At 62.5% G+C, this 16984-nt stretch overlaps 2 protein-coding genes across 2 annotated transcripts; one reads left to right on the top strand and one right to left on the bottom strand.

Moving 5' to 3' along the window:
• Window positions 1–238: 238 nt before the first annotated feature.
• On the top strand, window positions 239–9270 carry ARL8A (ARF like GTPase 8A). Its single transcript, XM_082616284.1, has 7 exons — window positions 239–669; window positions 5061–5141; window positions 5435–5508; window positions 7049–7142; window positions 7340–7407; window positions 7660–7730; window positions 8195–9270. Exons 1-7 carry the CDS (start codon window positions 547–549, stop codon window positions 8242–8244), a joined length of 561 nt encoding a protein of 186 aa, XP_082472410.1. The 5' UTR covers window positions 239–546; the 3' UTR covers window positions 8245–9270.
• A 3132-nt stretch (window positions 9271–12402) lies between these two features.
• GPR37L1 (G protein-coupled receptor 37 like 1) lies at window positions 12403–16501 on the bottom strand (the record flags this gene model as incomplete). The annotated part of the gene is made up of 2 exons (XM_082613918.1): window positions 12403–13591; window positions 15869–16501. 2 exons carry the CDS (start codon window positions 16499–16501, stop codon window positions 12788–12790), a joined length of 1437 nt encoding a protein of 478 aa, XP_082470044.1. The 3' UTR covers window positions 12403–12787.
• Window positions 16502–16984: the final 483 nt, after the last annotated feature.

Raw genomic sequence — 16984 nt, 5'->3', positions numbered from 1 at the left:
TCCTGGGAAGCCACGGACCACCCTCCTCCACCCTGGAAATGGTCCCGCTCAACGGGGCCCTCGCCCACCTCGGGCCCACCGCCCTGTAAGAAGGAAGCGGGTGCCAATCGGGGCACGGCAACCCGGGAAGGCGAAAAACAATCGGAGCTCTTTCCCCAAGTGCCCCTAGCGCACAGCAGCCCGGCCCGCCCCGAAGCCCGCGGGCGCCCCGCCCAGCGTACCCGCAGCCCGGCCCGCCCGGCCCGGCCAGGAGGAGCGCGCCCGCTCGGGGGCGAGCAGGGCCGGCGGCCGCGCGGGCGGAGGAAGAGGACGAGGAGGAGGACGACTGCGAGGAGGACGGCGACCGGGAGGAGAAGGACGCGCGGAGGCCACACCCATCGGCGCGCCGATCCGGCAGCGAGTCGTCGGCGGCCGCGCGCTCCAGCCGAGCCTCCGCCCGCACCGAGTCCGGAGCCGGGCCGCACCGGGGAGGGGCCGCTCCGGCCGCAGCGCGAGGGCACGAGGGGCGGCGGGGAGCCGGCACCGGGCGCGGCCGGCGCAGCGACCATGATCGCTTTGTTCAACAAGCTGCTGGACTGGTTCAAGGCCCTCTTCTGGAAGGAGGAGATGGAGCTCACGCTGGTCGGGCTGCAGTACTCGGGCAAGACCACCTTCGTCAACGTGATCGCGGTACGGGGCGCCGGCCGGCCGGGCCTCAGGTCCCCGCCGCGCCCAGCAGAGCGGGCCGCCGCCTGGCGTGGCCGGCACGGCTGGCGCCGGCGGGGAGGCGCGGGCCCGGGCGCGCGGGGCCTAGCACGGCCCTGGGGACCTGGCGGCGCGCGCCCGGGCCGAGATGGCACGGCCGGGCGCAGGGGCGGGGGACGAGGGGACGCGGCCCGGGCCCCAGGACCGGCGGCGCCGAGGGTGTCACGAGGCCAGAGGGACCGCCGCCCGCGGAGACGGGCCCCTTCCGGCACCCGCACCCTGGCGCATGACGGGGCGAAAGTGCAGGGCCTGCCCGTGCGGCGCGCGGAGGGTCGCAGGACGGATGCCCGCGAGGCTGGTGGGGGGGCCCGGGCCGGCCCGGCCCCACCCCGGGGGATTAACCCCTCCTGGCCGGAAGAGGAAGCCCCGGTGCTATTGATGGGGGATGGTGGGGGAGAGATCCCTGGGTGGAGTGGAATCAGCAGAGGGCCTGGGCCCCAGCCCAGACTCCTTCTCCACGGGGAACCTCTCCCCGACCGTGGCGTGCAGCTGGGGTCCGGGGAGGATGCAGGGCACCCTAAAGGGAGCTCGGAGTCCCCGCCTGGCCCGGAAGTTGCAGGGCAGGAGGAGGTGCTTCGGACCCAGAGGATGAGTTGGAGGTGGAGGGGCAGGTCCACTCTGGGGACTCAGGGGAGAGTGGCTCTGAGGGCTTTGGGTTATCAAGACCGAGGTGGGCAAGTGTACGCCTTTCAGCGCCAGGGCAGTGGTGGGGAGGATTAAAATCTGCCTCAGAAAAGGGGAAGATGAGCTCTCTGGGTGTTTGAGCTGAGCTGCAGTAGTGGATGCGGCCTGCATTTCCGAGAGGGCTGGGCTGGGCATGTGGGGCTGAGGAAGGCTTGGGCAGAGCTGAGGTGTCCGGGGACCCGGGCCTCGTCCGCAGACGGGGGTTTCTGAGAGCTGTGGAGCAGCCATACATGACAGGGGTCAGCAGAGAAGTGTGATCTGCCAGCCTGGGTACCTCCCCTGCCTGCATCCTGCCCACCTTCGAAGAGAAGGGTGGAGGGAGACTGGGGGGCAGGTACACCATGATGGCATGTTTGGGCACTGGCTTCCTTTCCCAAACATGTTTGCGATGACCTCTGCCCCGGGGCTCCTGGCCACTCACCCAGCAGGACAGACTCTTCGGCCCAGGCTGGGTTTGTTGCCACGATGGTTCCTGGGCTCCTGTCTGCCCAGGCTCTGGCCCTTGGTCGCAGGCCCCTGGTTAGACCTGGCGTTGACTTGGGCTCCAAAAGCAAGAGCGCAACTCCTGGCCTTGGGTCCTGCGGGCCTGTGGCTTATCTCCGAGGTGCCGAGATCTGGGAGCTGTCTCCAGGGTGAGGCCGAGAGCGGACCAGTCGGTGCTGCTGCTGCTCCTGTGGCTCAGCCCGGGCATCACCTCTGGTCCCCAGGGAGTCTCTCCTCCTAGAGCGTTTACAAAGCTGTGTTCCTAGGCGGGGATCACAGGAACCCAGGCGGTTCCGTGTCCTGGTCGTGTCCAGAGAATGGGATGCTCTGGCAGGTCAGAAACGGAATCCAAGAGTCACAGGTTTCACTGCCAGGGTCAGGAGTTTCTGAGGGGTGCAGCGAGGGCTCCCCTCCCCAAGCCGGGCCTTCATCTTTATGACATAAATTTGCCACCTCAACTCACACATCCTAAAAGTGCAGCCTGGATTTCCCTAGAAAGAGGCTTTTCCAGAACACCCATCTCCCTTGTGGGCTGCAGTGGGAGTGCCCGCGTCCAGAGTTCTCAGCTCCTCCAGGGCCACGGCATTTCCGCCTACCAGTGTATGATCACAGTGGAGCGTCTTTCAGGACCCCGGGCTCTGGCCCACGCCCGCCACTGACCTTCTGAATCCCCTTTGCCTCTTCTTTTGGCCTTTCTTTGTCTCAGCTTTTACCCATTTAGTTTTTTTCTACTCATTCTATGAGTCCGACTGTAAATAGAAATTGAGCTTATGTGTACGCTGCTCAGCTGGCTAATGTGAGCTGGGAAACATCACAAAGAGACTGCAGTGCATCTGAGAACCCCAAACTCACTTTCTGAGTTCTGAAAAACTTGTGCTGCCAGAAAGTAGGAGATGTTTTGCCCGGGGGAAACAAGAGGACCATTTTCAAATATTTACAAGTGTAAAAAACTGTCCAGTGGAAGAAGTAATTTCGGGGTTCCCAACGGGTAGAGTTGGGAAGATGGATTTTTGACTCATTATAAAGCACTCTGGAGCGTTGGAGCTGACCCAGGAGCCAGAGGGCATTCAAGTCTGAGCCAGGGGTTCCAGCAGATGACTTTAGGGTCCCTGCTGACCTTGAATGAGGAGCTTGTGAGATCTGAGGCCTTAGCCGGGAAATGCAGCTGTGACTGGTTCCAGCTTAGCTCTGATTCACAGCTGAACTGGAAATACTGGGGCCGGGGCGCCTGGCTCCCTGAGGGTCCTCCTGGAACCCTCCTTTGTCCGGGATCACATTCTGCCAGGCTAGGCTTTTCATTTCTGTGGGAGCCTGTGAATGTTCTGGGTTGCCAGAGAGCCATGATGGTTCCTCGTGTACGGAAACCATTTCCAAGCACTTTGTGAGCTCTACTTGCCAATTTTTAGGAAACCAAAGCCCTTTCCTGCCATTTCACAGAAGGAAACCCTGAGGCCCAGAGAGGTCCAAGTGAGACCACAATGAGTGATAAACAAGAGCTGGGCTTCCTTCCTCAGGTCCACATTCTTCATCTGCCCAGTTGGGGATGGAGTGGGCTTGGGTCCAGTGGGTGCCCCATTCCACCTGCACCGTGCTGGGGTTTGTGGAGTTAAAGCACACATGGTTCTCCCTACTTAGCCAAAAGCAAAACCTCGTCAGGGCACTCCCTGTTCCTCACGTTTCCTCACTGTTAGAGGCTCTTGGACCCTTTTGATATCTGATAAAAAACAGAGACCCGGGCTTCCCTGGTGGCGCACTGGTTGAGAGTCCGCCTGCCGATGCAGGGGACGCGGGTTCGTGCCCCGGTCCGGGAAGATCCCACATGCCACGGAGCGACTGGGCCAGTGAGCCATGGCCGCTGAGCCTGCACGTCCGGAGCCTGTGTTCCACAATGGGAGAGGCCACAGCAGTGAGAGGCCCGCGTACCGCAAAAAAAAAAAAAAAAAAAAATCAGAGACTCTTTCCCCAGAGGCGTGTACATACCAACAAAAATGTGCGCATACAGATTGTGTGCACCTTCAGGGGGTCTCCGAAGCCCCTCTTTGGCCTCCAGGTTAGGAACCCTCATCCATCTTATCTTGAGCATCAGTCTTGGGCATTCAGTGCTCACATCCGAGGGACTTGGTGAACGAGCTCAGGTGATTCCTGAAGATAAAAGGGAATCAATCCGTCTCACTGGGGTGGGGGGTCTTCATTCAGACTCACAGGTTCTGAATGAGAAGCCATCATGTCCTACACTTTGGCCAATGGTCAGAGCCCCTGACCACTCTGTGTGGCCTTAGGCAACTTACTCCTCCCACCTGGTAGAAGACAATGACATCATAACAGAACAAGGCTGTCCCCTCAGGTTCAAGGTTAAGTAAGCCCCATCTCCTTCAGCCTGCGTCTGGGGGAGAAGCAGAGGTGTCCTACATGTGAACGTGGAGATGACCTTGGGCGGAGTTTGGTCTGGCCTTAATAGAGGCCTGTGGCTAGTTTAGAACAATTTAGAGACCTTAGAGACAATTTAGAGGGGAGACGTGAGAATTGTTAGACTTTGAAAGTGGGTTATGGGAAACGGAATTACGGTTAACTCCTACTTACTGGGTGGACATTCACCAAGGTCAGTGTAGACGTGGCTCCTCTCCCGAGAGCTCTCGGTCTAGTCGGGGTGCACAGGGAGGAGTACCCATCCTGCAAATGGGTACAGTACAAAGAGACCCAGAAGTCGCTTGCTGCGCGTTGCATTTGGGGCGTGGCTGACTTACCGACCCTCAGTTTGATGTGAACATTTACTACCGCGTGAAAGTGTAAACCTAGATTGTTTAACGTGACCTGCTCCACCGGAGGCTAGATACAGAAAGGGGGCTCTGGTCCAACAGAGAGGTGGGTTAGACCTCAGGAAGGACTTTCTCCATCCTGGTCGAGCGACTTCGAGGGGCCTCTTTGTCACAGGGGAGCTCGGGTGTGAGGTGGACACTGGGCTTGGTCACGGCCCGTCTTGCTTGAAAGCAGGGGGCGCGCGGGAGCTGCCCGGGACCCTGGGGCGCCTGAGAGGCTCCGGCCTGGCCTCTGCTTCATTCCCGCAGCCTTTTGGTCCGTGGCCGCCGCGGACGGCGCATCTGGGTCCTGGCGATTTTTGCCCCTTTTCCAATTCTGCCTCTTCCTTCCAGTCGGGACAGTTCAATGAGGACATGATCCCCACCGTGGGCTTCAACATGCGCAAGATCACCAAGGGGAACGTGACCATCAAGGTGTGCGGCCGAGCCGGCCCGGGCGCGAACCCACGGCCGCAGGGGATGTGTGTGTGCGTGGGCACGTGTGCGCGTGTGTGCACGTGTCGGTACGTGTCGGGCCCCCGGAGGAGAAGCTAGAGGAAAGCAGAGGCTTGGGTCCGACCGGATAGTTGGGGAAAGAGCTCAGGTAGGCTTAGGAGTCGGGAGGTAGAGAGCGAAGGAATTCCGGTGGGGCAGGCGGGGGGCATGTGGGAGCCAGGATGGATGGGGGGCCCGCCTGCTGCTGACACCCGCTCACCTCTCTTGCTCAGCTCTGGGACATCGGGGGACAGCCCCGCTTCCGCAGCATGTGGGAGCGCTACTGCCGAGGAGTGAGCGCCATCGTGTAAGTGCGCAGCAGGGCCGTGGTCGTTGGCAGGTGACTCACACCTGTGTGCAGCTACCATTGCTTTGACGGACGCTCTGGGCGCCCACCGGCCAGTCTGAGAACCAGAGGACTGACCACTTCGTGCTGAAGCGTCTGTGTGTCCCTCCTCATCTCCCTGCCTACCCCCAACCCAGACTCACCCCTATCCTGAATTTTGTGTGATCTAGTGGTTCTTTCCCTTGCTTTTTTGTTTTCCTTTCATTGTTGGCCGTGCCACAGCTTGTGGGATCTTAGTTCCCCAACCAGGGATTGAACCCAGGCCCTTGGCAGTGAGCGCCGAGTGCTAACCACTGGACCGCTAGGGAATTCTCTCCCTTGCTTTTTAAAAATAATTGTATCCTACGTATATATGTGCCCAAACAAAAGATCATTTAGCTTTCGTTGTCTTTTGTTTGTTTTTGCGGTACGCGGGCCTCTCACTGTTGTGGCCTCTCTCATTGCGGGGACGCACAGGCTCAACCGCCATGGCTTACGGGCCCAGCCACTCCACGGCATGTGGGATCTTTCCGGACCGGGGCACGAACCCGTGTCCCCTGCATCGGCAGGCGGACTCTCAACCACTGCGCCACCAGGGAAGCCCAGCTTTTGTTGTTTTTAATCTGATTTTTAAATTTAAATTTTTATGTATTTTTATTTTCTAATAGTTTTTAAAGGTGACACTCCATTTACAGTTATATCAAAATATTGGCTCTATTTCCTGTGTTAAAGTACATTTTTGTAGCCTATCTTACACCCAGTAACCAGATTTTTTTTTTTTTTTTTTTTTTTTTTTCTTTTTGCGGTATGCGGGCCTCTCACTGTTGTGGCCTCTCCCGTTGCGGAGCACAGGCTCCGGACGCGCAGGCCCAGCGGCCATGGCCCACGGGCCCAGCCGCTCCGCGGCATATGGGATCCTCCCAGACCGGGGCACGAACCCGTATCCCCTGCATCGGCAGGCGGACTCTCAACCACTGCGCCACCAGGGAGGCCCCAGATTTTTTTTTATTATTCTTATTTAAAAAATTTTTTTGGCTGCACAGCATGCAGGATCTTAGTTCCCAGACCAGTGATCCAACCCTTGCCCCCTGCAGTGGAAGCTCCTAGTCCTATAACCACTGGACCGCCAGGGAAGTCCCCAACCTGATTTTTTAAAAAGCATTTTGATGCAAGAAAGTCTTCTGGGGCTTCCTTTGCTGTTTTCACCCCCTTGTCTAGCCAGCCCTGCCCTGAGAACATAAGCGGGTCACTCTGGGAAGGACTTAGGTCTAATCCTATGGGGCCCAGCGCTGCCACAGGAGCAGCAGCTTCTCCAGGGGTCTGGGGGATGGGACAAGGGCAGGCCCCAGCAGCCCCTGCAGGTTCTCACTCCCATCCCTTCAGAAGACATTCTCAGAGCACCTGCCTGAGCCGTCCCAGGTGGCCTGGAGACCCCAGGGGGCCAGCCAGAGCTGCTGCAGCTCCTTCCCCCCCCAACCCCGCAGCCTGTGGTGTCAGCTTGTCCCCACCTGCCGCCCCCCAGGTACATGGTGGATGCCGCTGACCAAGAGAAGATTGAGGCCTCCAAGAATGAACTCCACAACCTACTGGACAAGCCCCAGCTGCAGGGCATCCCGGTCAGCCCCGAGTGGAGTGGGAGGGTTGGGGGTTCGCCGGGAAGGCCGGGGACCGCTGGGGGCAGGTTGGGGTAAACACTGCTGGCGGCGGGGGGAGGGAGGGGTGTGGAGGCAACGGGGCTGCGGAAGCCAGCCCCCTCTGGGGGCAGCCTGGCCCTGGCTGCCCTGGACCGAGCCCTGCCCTCCCTTCTCGGCAGGTCCTAGTCCTAGGCAACAAGCGAGACCTTCCGGGAGCCTTGGATGAGAAGGAGCTGATCGAGAAAATGTGAGCTGGCCACTCTTCCCTGTCCTTCCTCCCTGCTCCCCAAACTCCCAGGCGCCAGAGCGGAGGGCTCGTTGCTGCTCTCGGCACCCACCGCTTGGTGGCGCTAGAGCGCACTTGCCTGAGCCCCGCCCTTCGCCCCCCTCCCCCTCCCCGTCCCTCTATCCCCGACTGCCCCCGCGCCCGACCCCCGGCCCCCAGCCCCCAGCCCCTTGCTCAGTGGCAGCCTCAGCAGACAGCTCTGGTCTCCTGCAGGAATCTGTCTGCCATCCAGGACCGAGAGATCTGCTGCTACTCCATCTCCTGCAAAGAAAAGGACAACATCGGTGGGTCTGGGGGCGTCGCTGCGCTCTCGGGGAGGGGCAGGAGGGGAAGGCAGCCGGTGGCTCTCTCCTTGGAGCCCAGAGCGCCGTGGCTCTCCTGGGCAGGACAGGCAGCGGGAAACCCCGATCCTGAGCATCACCCCAGCTCTGCCGTCAATTGGTGTGTGATCTTGGACAAATCCCTCCTCTTCTTGGGGCTCACTCCCCGCCTGTGACATCGTAGGGTCGGACCCTTCTGGTCTGAGGGACTCGTCCTGTGGCTTCGTCTCTTTCACCGCAGCCAGACGCCCTTGCACCCATCAGGGGCTGTTCGGAGCTTGACAGCTGGAAGCTGGGCTTGTGATGCCCTTAGGGTAGACCCTAGCTGCAGCACGCCCCCTCCCCCTCGCCCCCCCCCGGCCAGATGTGTGCTCTACCCTCAGGAGAACCAGCCCTGAAGCCCTGTAACCTCCTCTCTTGCCCCGCAGACATCACCCTACAGTGGCTTATCCAGCACTCAAAGTCACGGAGAAGCTGAGACTGAGGCCCCGCCCCCTCGGACCAGGGACCGCCCTCCGGATCTGAAGCCGAGCTCCCGCCCCCTCCCCCCGCCGCCCCCCCAAGCCCACCCCTCCTTACTTGGTGTGGGGAGGGGCCCTCTGGGGGTCCCAGAGTCCTGTTCTGCTGAGGTTTGAACTCCCGATTTTATTGTAAAATAAATTGCTCCCCTCCGGTCCCCTAACCTCCCCCCTCCCCTCTCCCTTTGTCTCTCCGCCGCCCTGCTTCCCTCCCCTCTGCAGCCCCGCCCCACAGCCCCGCCTCCTCTCCTGTCCCGCTCCCTGCTTCCCTTTCCCACACTCTTCTGTTATTGTCCTGTGTGTACAGTATATATATGTATATATATTTTAATTTTTTAATTTAAGCAAAGACTAAAATCAACCATTTGATGCTGCAGGGGCCAGTCAGGATCTGGGAGGGGGCGGTCTGGAGAGAAGGAGAATAGCGGGGTTAGCTGGGCCCGGTTCAGATCAGGAAAGGTAAGGCTGGCACAGGGGCAGGTACCAGCCCAGGCACGGGTGTCCGTCCCCACGTCCCGTTTGTCTCCACTTCCCAGTCTGGCCTGTCTCCACAGTGTTTGAATGTCACAGGCTGACGGGAGCTTCCAGAGATGCCCTTCTCTGCCCCCAGCCTCAGCATGGCCACCAGGCACAACCAGGCACCAGAGACCGGGGTCCGAAGGGGCAGGACGCCAGCGCCCCAGCAGCCCCTCCCTCCTGTTCCTGGCTCCCAGCTCCTGCCCCTCCCCAGGCCCTCACCTCCACGGGCCACCTCATTTTCTGTTCTCGTTTTGCAGAGTTGCACAAGGAGAGAACTCAGCATGGGGGGTTGGTTCTTTGGGTTTTGTTTTCTGTTTGTTTAATTTAATGATTTGTAAAGTGATGTCCCTCTTCCTTTTTTACACTTTTCAGCTCATATTTAACCTCTGTTTGGAAAATGATTCTTGTAACTGTACATTTTTTTGCCTCCTAACAACAACAAGAATAAATGACAATTTTGTGTTGGGGGGGTGCGCGGTGCGGTTTTTTTTTCTGTCCACGGCCCGGCAGGCTGGGGACTCTGGTCCCCGACCCTGGGCGCACCCAGCCAAAGGGAGGCACGCGCTCGCCCGGGCGCACAATGGCGCTTTACAGAGCAGCCCCCGCGAGCGTGCCGCCTCCTTCCCTGCCGCCGCCTCCTCTAGCCGGACTTTCCTGTGTCCCCAGCTCTGAGCCAGCAGCTGCCAGGGGAATGGAGGGGGTCTGTGTTGAGAACTGCCGGGACGGAGCCTGCTTCCTGGAGTCAGTCCAGGCCCCCACCTGCAACCAGAGTTGGCGGAGCTGGTGAATTGTCCTGGGTGGGGGGGCGGTGCGGGGGCAGTGCCGGGGCAGTGCCGGGCCTGCAGAGCCTACGGCTTACCACCCTTGGCTACTCCTCTGTTGGTGTCCAGGCTGCTGGTTTCCCGGAAGAGGCCGTGCCCTCCCTTCCCTGCCCACCCCCGGCCCCTCCCAGCCCACTCCACCCCTAGAGCTGGCCCCCTCTGCCCGCAGCCGTGGCCTCGGAGGCTTGCTTCCTGCTTCCCAAATCCGGGGCCATCTTGACCCACTTTTACCGTAAGCCCCGCCCCCTGGGCTCCCCTCAGCCTGGAGATGGAGTGGCCCTGCAGAAGGCTCCACCCCTTCTCGCCGCACCTCTGCAGGGAGGAGGCCACTCCGCGGTCCTGGGAGCAGGGCCTTCCCTGGTGGCTCTGAGCTCACCGGCCCTTCCTCGGTGCTTCCTCTTAGAGCCTCTTTCTGGTCATCAGAACCGCAGGGAGGAATGGCCTGCCTGGAGAGGGCTTCCCCACTGCCGAGGAGTTTGAGAAGAGAATGCAGATGGAATTTGGCGGAGGGAGCTAGACGACTTTAGGTTCCTTCCAGCCCCTAAAGGACAGGACACGTGCCCCCTGGTCGAGGAGGTCGAAGCTGGGGCCGGGCTGTCCCCTGGGCTCTCCTGGCTGCTGAGGTGGCTGGAGATGCCACGGCCTGGGAGGCTGGGACAGGACCAACAGTCACTGGTCTGGCGAGCAGGATGGGGAGTTTCAGGGATGACCTGCCTTTCTCGCCTCCTGCGTCCTCTGACGAGATAAGACAGGATGGGCTGGTGGCCAGCAAGCAGGCATCCTCCTGCCCCAGTGCCTGCACGCAGCACGTACAGCAGGTGCTTCGTAGGACAGACTGTGCGTATATGTACACCAGCATTGGGGGGGGGCCCTTTGCACTGCCTGGCCAAGCCTGCTCTGCAGTTCTGGAGAGTTGAACCCCCAAAGGGAGGGAGGGAAGGAAGGTGCCAGGCATCAGGCATCATGCCAGGAGCTTTATGTATCTTGTCTCATTCAATGACTCCAGGCCTCTGTGAGGGGGGGTTATTCCTGTTTAACTGATGGGGTCCAGTAACTGCGTCCTGTCCGGCCCAAGGGAGGCAATTCTCAGTGTAAGGTGCACATGCTGACGGGGTCAGGGGGGCTCAGTGGGTTGGCCCGCCTCCCACCTGGCTGACATGAGGGCTCAGGGTTGGTCCCCTAAAGACCCAGCTCAAGTCCACCGCCCACCACTGGCAGCTGCCCCCCCACCCCAAGCCCAGGACCCCTAAGCAACAAATGCCACATTGTTCCCCCAGCTGGCCTAGCCGGAGACACAGTGGCTCTTTCCCAAGGCCCGCTGGCCTGCTGACTAATCCTGCAAGCCACTCACGTTGGCGGGGTCCAGGGCGGCGGTGGCGGCAGGGCCTCGGAACCACAGGGAGGGGCAGGGGCCCCTTTGTGGCAGAGCCCCCAAACAGGATGCGGCAGTGCCCCCTCCCCGCCCCCAGCCTCCCATCCTCGGCCTGCGCGTCCCGCCTTCACCCTGGCCCCGCTCCGTCCCATAGGAGGCTGCTGGTGCATCTGGGACTGGGGCTGGGTTGGGGGAAGAGAGGAAGTCAGGGGGAGGGATGCGGAGGGAAGGGCCCCGGTCACCTCAGCACTGCAAGGTTGCCCTTGGTCTCCTCTCCAGCCTGCTCCCCCCACCGTCTTAAGTTGCTGCAGACAGAGCTGGGGGCTTTGGCCACTGTGGCAGCGGTCGGCCGAGAAACGGGTGGGTGTCTCTCCAGCACAAAGAGTGTGCGGCCAGCAGCGCCATCGCCTAGCAACGGCCTCCCTCTCTCCTGGCATCACCCGTCCTGGGGGTGGGTGCCAGGGAGAGAGAACAAGGCCATTAAGATCCGCAGGAGTGGGGGAAGGAGGCTTGGCTCCGGGGCTGAGGCCAGGGGGTATGGGTGCGGTGGGCAGAGGAGAATGGAGCCCAGGGCACCGGGCAATGCCTGTGCCTCCCCGACCCTGCCCTGGGGACCCTCCTGAGGCCCTGCGCAGGAGATCCAGGCAGAGCTGGCAGCAGGAGCTCCGCGGAACCCCAAGCTGTGCTTCAGATGGGAAGGGTGGGCTTGCGGGGCAGGGAGTGGTCTGTGGCCTAGGCCAAGGTGCTCCTTTGGTTGACCTCATGCCAACTTCGCTGAGCCCAGACGGGGCTAAGGGGCCTCTGTAAGGGCCCCCTGTCGGGGTCAGGTGGGGGGGACCAGAGAGAGGAAAGAAGGCTCTGTGGGGCTGTCGATGGAGCTCTGGCTGCCGGGAAGGGGGTGGGGTAGGGGCGGGCGGGGGGCAGGCAGCTGGGCCGTCTGTAGGCTAAACAGTCTGTTCTAAGAAGCCAAACAAGAGCAGCTCTCAGAGTCAGAGAGGCTGGAAGCCCCCCAGGCTGCTGGTTGCCCTCGAATGGGGGCTTTGTGGGGAGGGAGGAAGAGCGGCGGGGGCTCCAGGGGAGATAAGTTTGCAGCCTTTACTTCCCAGGGACGGCTGGGCTCAGGCCAGCCTGAGGACACAGTGCCCCAGCTCCCAAGCCCTTCCGTCCACTCTGCCCTCACAGCCACAGGGCCCCAGGCTGGACAGGACACCAGCCACAGGCCAGGAAGGGCCAAAGGTAGCCAGGAGGGCAAAGCCCAGGTGCACCTGGGCACTGCCAGGATGTGGCACAAGAAAGGCCCGTGGGCACAGGGGTAGTTCTACCTAGTTTATTGTTTTCCAAGAAGGGTCTTCTACGGGGGAGCACCTGACCGGGACTGGGGGGGGCGGGCAACCAGGGTACGTCAGAGAAGGAGGAGGACAGAGAAGGGACGGCACCTGGAGGGGGCGTCCAGGGCTGGCCCATCCTGTGCAGAGAAGAGTCCGGTTGCCGGCCCCCAAGGCCCCCGTCCAGGATGGGCGATGCCGAGAGGGGCAAAGTAAAGTGTAGTCGGGCTCCAGATGGAGAGGGGAGAGCAAGGCTGGGACCAGGTGGGGTTCTGGCTCCCAGCCGGTGGGATGGAGCGTTTCTGGGCAGCTCTGAGGACCTGGAGGATCACCGCCCCCCAGCAAGAGGACGGGCGGGCCGGCCCCGAGAAGGGGCTCGGCCAGGGGGCTCCGACACACCCAGACCCCAGCCAGGGGAGCCGAGTCCATCTCTGGACGGAGCTCCCCCTGCCACGGCCAGCCAGCCTCAGCAGGGCGTGCCCAGGGCCAGGAGCGGTGGCGCCTCCCGGGGCTTGTGGAAGGAGACAGAGGTGGACAGCCCCGTCTGGAGCTTGGCATCGGGGCCGTCGGTGGCCGCCCCCCCACCGCAGCCCTCGCAGCAGCAACAGCAGCAGTCCAGGAAGGCGCGGCCCAGCGGCCGGCACACGCACAGGAGGAGCACGGGCGTGACGGCCGCCTTGAGGAAGGTGGAGAACTGGCCCACCAGGCCCAGGAGCTCCAGGGTCTGGCGGGCGAGCGTGGCCGAGAGGTAGGCGGCCACGACGTTGCACACGTTCTCGGGGAGGGTGCAGAGAGTGTAGACGGCGGTCAGGCCCACCACGGTGCTGCTGAGCTGGGCCTCGCGCTGCTCCTGCTGGCCCAGCCGGCACTCCGGCTTTCTGCCGGGCGGGCCCCACACCCGCCACGTCACCAGCTGGCAGGTGACCGTGAAGAGGACGGGCAGGCAGAAGTAGCAGCCGAAGGACCACCACATTCGGGCGTTCTGGTAGGTCAAGACCAGCGAGTAGAGGGACTCGGGCAGGCGGGCCGAGGGCTTCATGACGCACGCGTCCACGGGGCCCACAGCAGGGCCAGGCTCCTGCACCAGCTGCCAGAGCAGGAGCTCGGGCACAGCCAGCGTCATGGAGCCCACCCAGATGACCGCCAGCTTGGCCAGGATGGACGGGCACGGCTCGATGGGCCTGGCCTTGGGCAGGGTGCTGGTGGCCACGTGGAAGCGGTCAATGCCCAGGGCGCAGAGGCTGAAGGTGGTGACGCCGAGACAGGAGACCTGCGGGGGGGCGGGGGGGAGAGGCAGGGGTCAGCTCCAGGCAACTGAGGGGCTGGCTCAGACTGGAAGTACATGGCAGACGTGGGAAGGACAGTGGTGGCACCGCCATTCAGGGGCATTTCAGGTCTCACGGCCAGCGTCAGGCGGGACCAGGGCCTTGGTGGATGGCAGAGCTGAGGTTGCCCTTCAGGCCGCCCGACTCTTGCCGCCCGCTGCCTTGCCTCTGGGCCCAGGGACGAGCGACCTAGGCCCTACAGTCCCTTGTGCTCCTGAGACTTTGGGAAATCATCTCTGAGGACAAACATGGACGGAGACATAGGGCTCCTGGGCCTGCCGGGTCCTTGGATGGCCTCACCCACCCCGTCCACGGGGGGAGTGGCCTTGGGGGGCGCAGGGCATACACTCTCCCACCCTCCTCGCTCTCCCCGGAGAGGCTCAGGGCCAGCCCGAGTGGGGATGCAGCCCCCCCAGGCCGGCCTGTGCCCACCTCCCCGCAGGCAGCTCACAGAGGACACAGGAAAACCACCCTGTGAGCAGAGAGGAAGCCAGAGCAGCAGGGAAGAAAGTGCCAGAGAGAAGTGACGGGACTGGGGGGGTGCTCCCAGCTCAGATGATGTCTGGGCACACTCAGGGCTGTGCTCAGTTCCCCCTCCGTCCAAGCACTCCCCTCTCTGGCTGGCTCCCGCCCCGTCTCCAGGCAGGCCCCAGGCCAGGGCTCAGGCTAAACAACACACCCTCTCCTTTCCTACATCTCAAAAATGGCCCCAAGCTGTATTTAGCTGCCTCCTGTTCCCTCCTGGGGTCTCCTGGGGCCTCCCTACAAAAGGGTGCTGGGCGGTGCATTTGTCCCTCCACTCTCACCCGTCACCCCAGCCTCCAGGGAGGGCTCAGGGGTCACCTCTGTCCTCCAGGCCGTGGAGGGGGTTAGGCGGCAGCCTGCGTATCAGGTGTGTTGGGACCCACAGTGGGGCAGGGGGCAGGGCCGGGCTCTCCTCGGCCACCAGCTCCATGCAGACAAGCGCTCACAGGGGTCTTAGACCTTTCCCAGGAAAATCCACCACATACTGAATTATTTCAGTTCTAAGCCCTTTGTAGACGTCACACATGTGAGCCTTCAGGGACTCACTCAGCTATGGTGATGGCGGTCAGCCCCGACTCACAGAGAGGGAAGCAGAGGTTTGGGCAGGTTAAGTGGCTAACCACGGCCACTCAGCAGAGCCCGGGCTCTGACCCAGTCTGCCCAGTTCCAAGGCCCTGGCTCTGACCTCCCACAGCTCTCCTGGGCTCTGAGCGCCAGGTCTCTTAGATGCAAGGGCTGTCCCTGGCCGGAGGGCCTCTTTCAGGTCTGAGCAACTTTGGGCCACCGTTAGGTGGTCTCCCTGGGCTGGGAAGGACAGGACAGGGCTGTACCGTCCGCTGAGCCTCAGAGAGTCTGTCCGGATATGAAACCATCGCTAGGTCATGGGACAGTGTCCAGACGCTGATCCTGATTCCTTCCCCACCCAGGCCGGCTGCCCACTCCCTCAGCATCTCCCATTCTCTCGGGAGGAAAGCAGCCTTTGTGGGGAGGGAGGCCCCAGGCACCCCGGCGCTCGTTCTTCCTCCTCCCACAGCGTAAGCAACATGCAAAAGGCTGCAGGCTGATTTCCTGTTCCTAGGCAGACATGTTGGCCTTGCTGTGTCCCACATAAATGCACATATATTGGTATATTTTTGCACTGTTTTGATTAAGCTGTGTCCGTGTGATCTACACATCTATCAACACCCACGTGCTCATCCCAGCGTGGAAGTTCCCAGAGGTGGGGCCAGTGGTCACCTTGGAGCCGCAGCTGGAGGGCCAACTGGTCTACCCTCTGGTCAGGAGACAGTGAAATGGGAGAGGAGCTGTGACCTGCCCAGGGACACCCCAATATGCCAGGGACAGAAGCTGGCACTAGAGCCCCAGCTTTAGCTCCAGCCGCAGAACCAGGTCTCTCCTTCCAGAGGATGGAGGAGGCGGCGGAAGGTGACGGCGGCGACGAGAGCCGCAGTGAGGGAGGGTCTTTCCTTCCTTCCGTGTTTGCACTCCTGGGAGTGGATACAGACTTGACCCCAGGGCCCTGACCCCCGCCTGCTCGCTCGGGTGCCTGAGAGCTCCCAGGAGCCAATCCTGCATTTGTCTTGGGGGAGAAGCAGCAAGACAGAGCCCCAGGCCTGCGGGGCCTCAGGCACCCTCGCAGCCCACATCCGGCAGCACCCCCCACCCACCCCGTGGGCTCTAGTGGGACAGACACTCACCTCCACGAAAGGCACAGCCCGGCAAGACACGTCACCCAGCAGCCTCTGCTTGGTGATCTCGTGGAAGATGATGACAGGGAGGCAGAAGAAGAGGACCAGAAAGTCCCAGAGGGCCAGGCTGGCGAGGATGGAGTTCCAGGCGCTCTTCAGGTAGTAGCTGTGCCACACGATGCACATGACCGCCAGGTTGCCCACGATGCCCACGGCAAACAGCACCAGGGCCAGGAGCAGCACAGCGTAGGCCCTGTGGGAGCTCTCCGTCACCGGGTACAGGGGGTTCTGGATCTGCAGCCGCCGGCCCGGCGGCCCCGTCGTGTTGCCCCGAGGCTCCTGCCTGCTGCCCCCAGGGACCACGGCCCGGTCCGGGTGGGCGCTGGCGGCCACCTGGGGCTCGGTGGGCTGCGGCCCGGTGGGGCGGATGGGCCGGGGGTACTCAGCCCACTCCTGGGGCACATACTGCTGCACCCCCTTGGCCTCCTCCTCCTCCTCGGTGCCACGCCTGGACCGGCTCGGCTGCTCCTGGGTCACGGCCTCTCGCCCGCCCCGGCGCAGGGGGACGCCCCCGGGGACCCTGCCGGGACCTGCCGCTAACGCCACGGCGAGAGAGATGGCCAGAGGCCACGGCCACCGCATGGCCGGATAAGCGGCAGTGGCTGCCCACAAGCGGAGGCGAGGCCGGACCGAGTGCCGGGCCGACTCGACGGGCAGCTGGCCGGTGGGCCCGCCCCCATCGGGCGTCTGGCATTGCCAGCCGGCTCCAGCACCCCCTCCATCCCCACCCCTAAGCCACCAGGCAGGGCAGGGCTGGGCCCTCTGCTGGACACAGGGTGCTCTGTGCCGTCCGCAGGACACGCCTCCCCGGGCCCCCCGGGCAGCAGCGCTCAGACCTGTGCGGCCCCCAGAGGCCGGGCACCCCCCGGCCTCAGACGCTGGGGTCCTGGGGGGCGGGGGCGGGGGCAGGGTGGGGTGGAGGCAGGGCGCCGGCCCCTCCTCAGGAGGCCGGAGAATCACTGTCGCTGTTGTTTACTGAACCTGATGAGATCCCACACTCAGCCGGCTTCTGGATGAACCTTCACCACGGCCCTGCGGGGCGAGCGCCCTCATTCCTGTGTCTCG

The sequence above is a fragment of the Mesoplodon mirus genome (genome assembly GCF_964341445.2).
Source record: "Mesoplodon mirus genome assembly, chromosome: 3".
In the NCBI taxonomy this organism is placed as follows: Eukaryota; Metazoa; Chordata; class Mammalia; order Artiodactyla; family Ziphiidae; genus Mesoplodon; species Mesoplodon mirus.
The sequence above is the reverse complement of the archived record's forward strand: the minus strand, read 5'-3'. Positions and strand labels throughout refer to the sequence as shown.

What these genes read in the sequence shown, in the direction of transcription:
- ARL8A (XM_082616284.1), top strand. Translation starts at nt 547, where the DNA reads ATGATCGCTTTGTTCAACAAGCTGCTGGACTGGTTCAAGGCCCTCTTC. An exon ending in CCTTCGTCAACGTGATCGCG is followed by an intron (nt 670 to 5,060) that starts GTACGGGGCGCC and finishes TCTTCCTTCCAG; the next exon opens with TCGGGACAGTTCAATGAGGA. An exon ending in CCCAGCTGCAGGGCATCCCG is followed by an intron (nt 7,143 to 7,339) that starts GTCAGCCCCGAG and finishes CCTTCTCGGCAG; the next exon opens with GTCCTAGTCCTAGGCAACAA.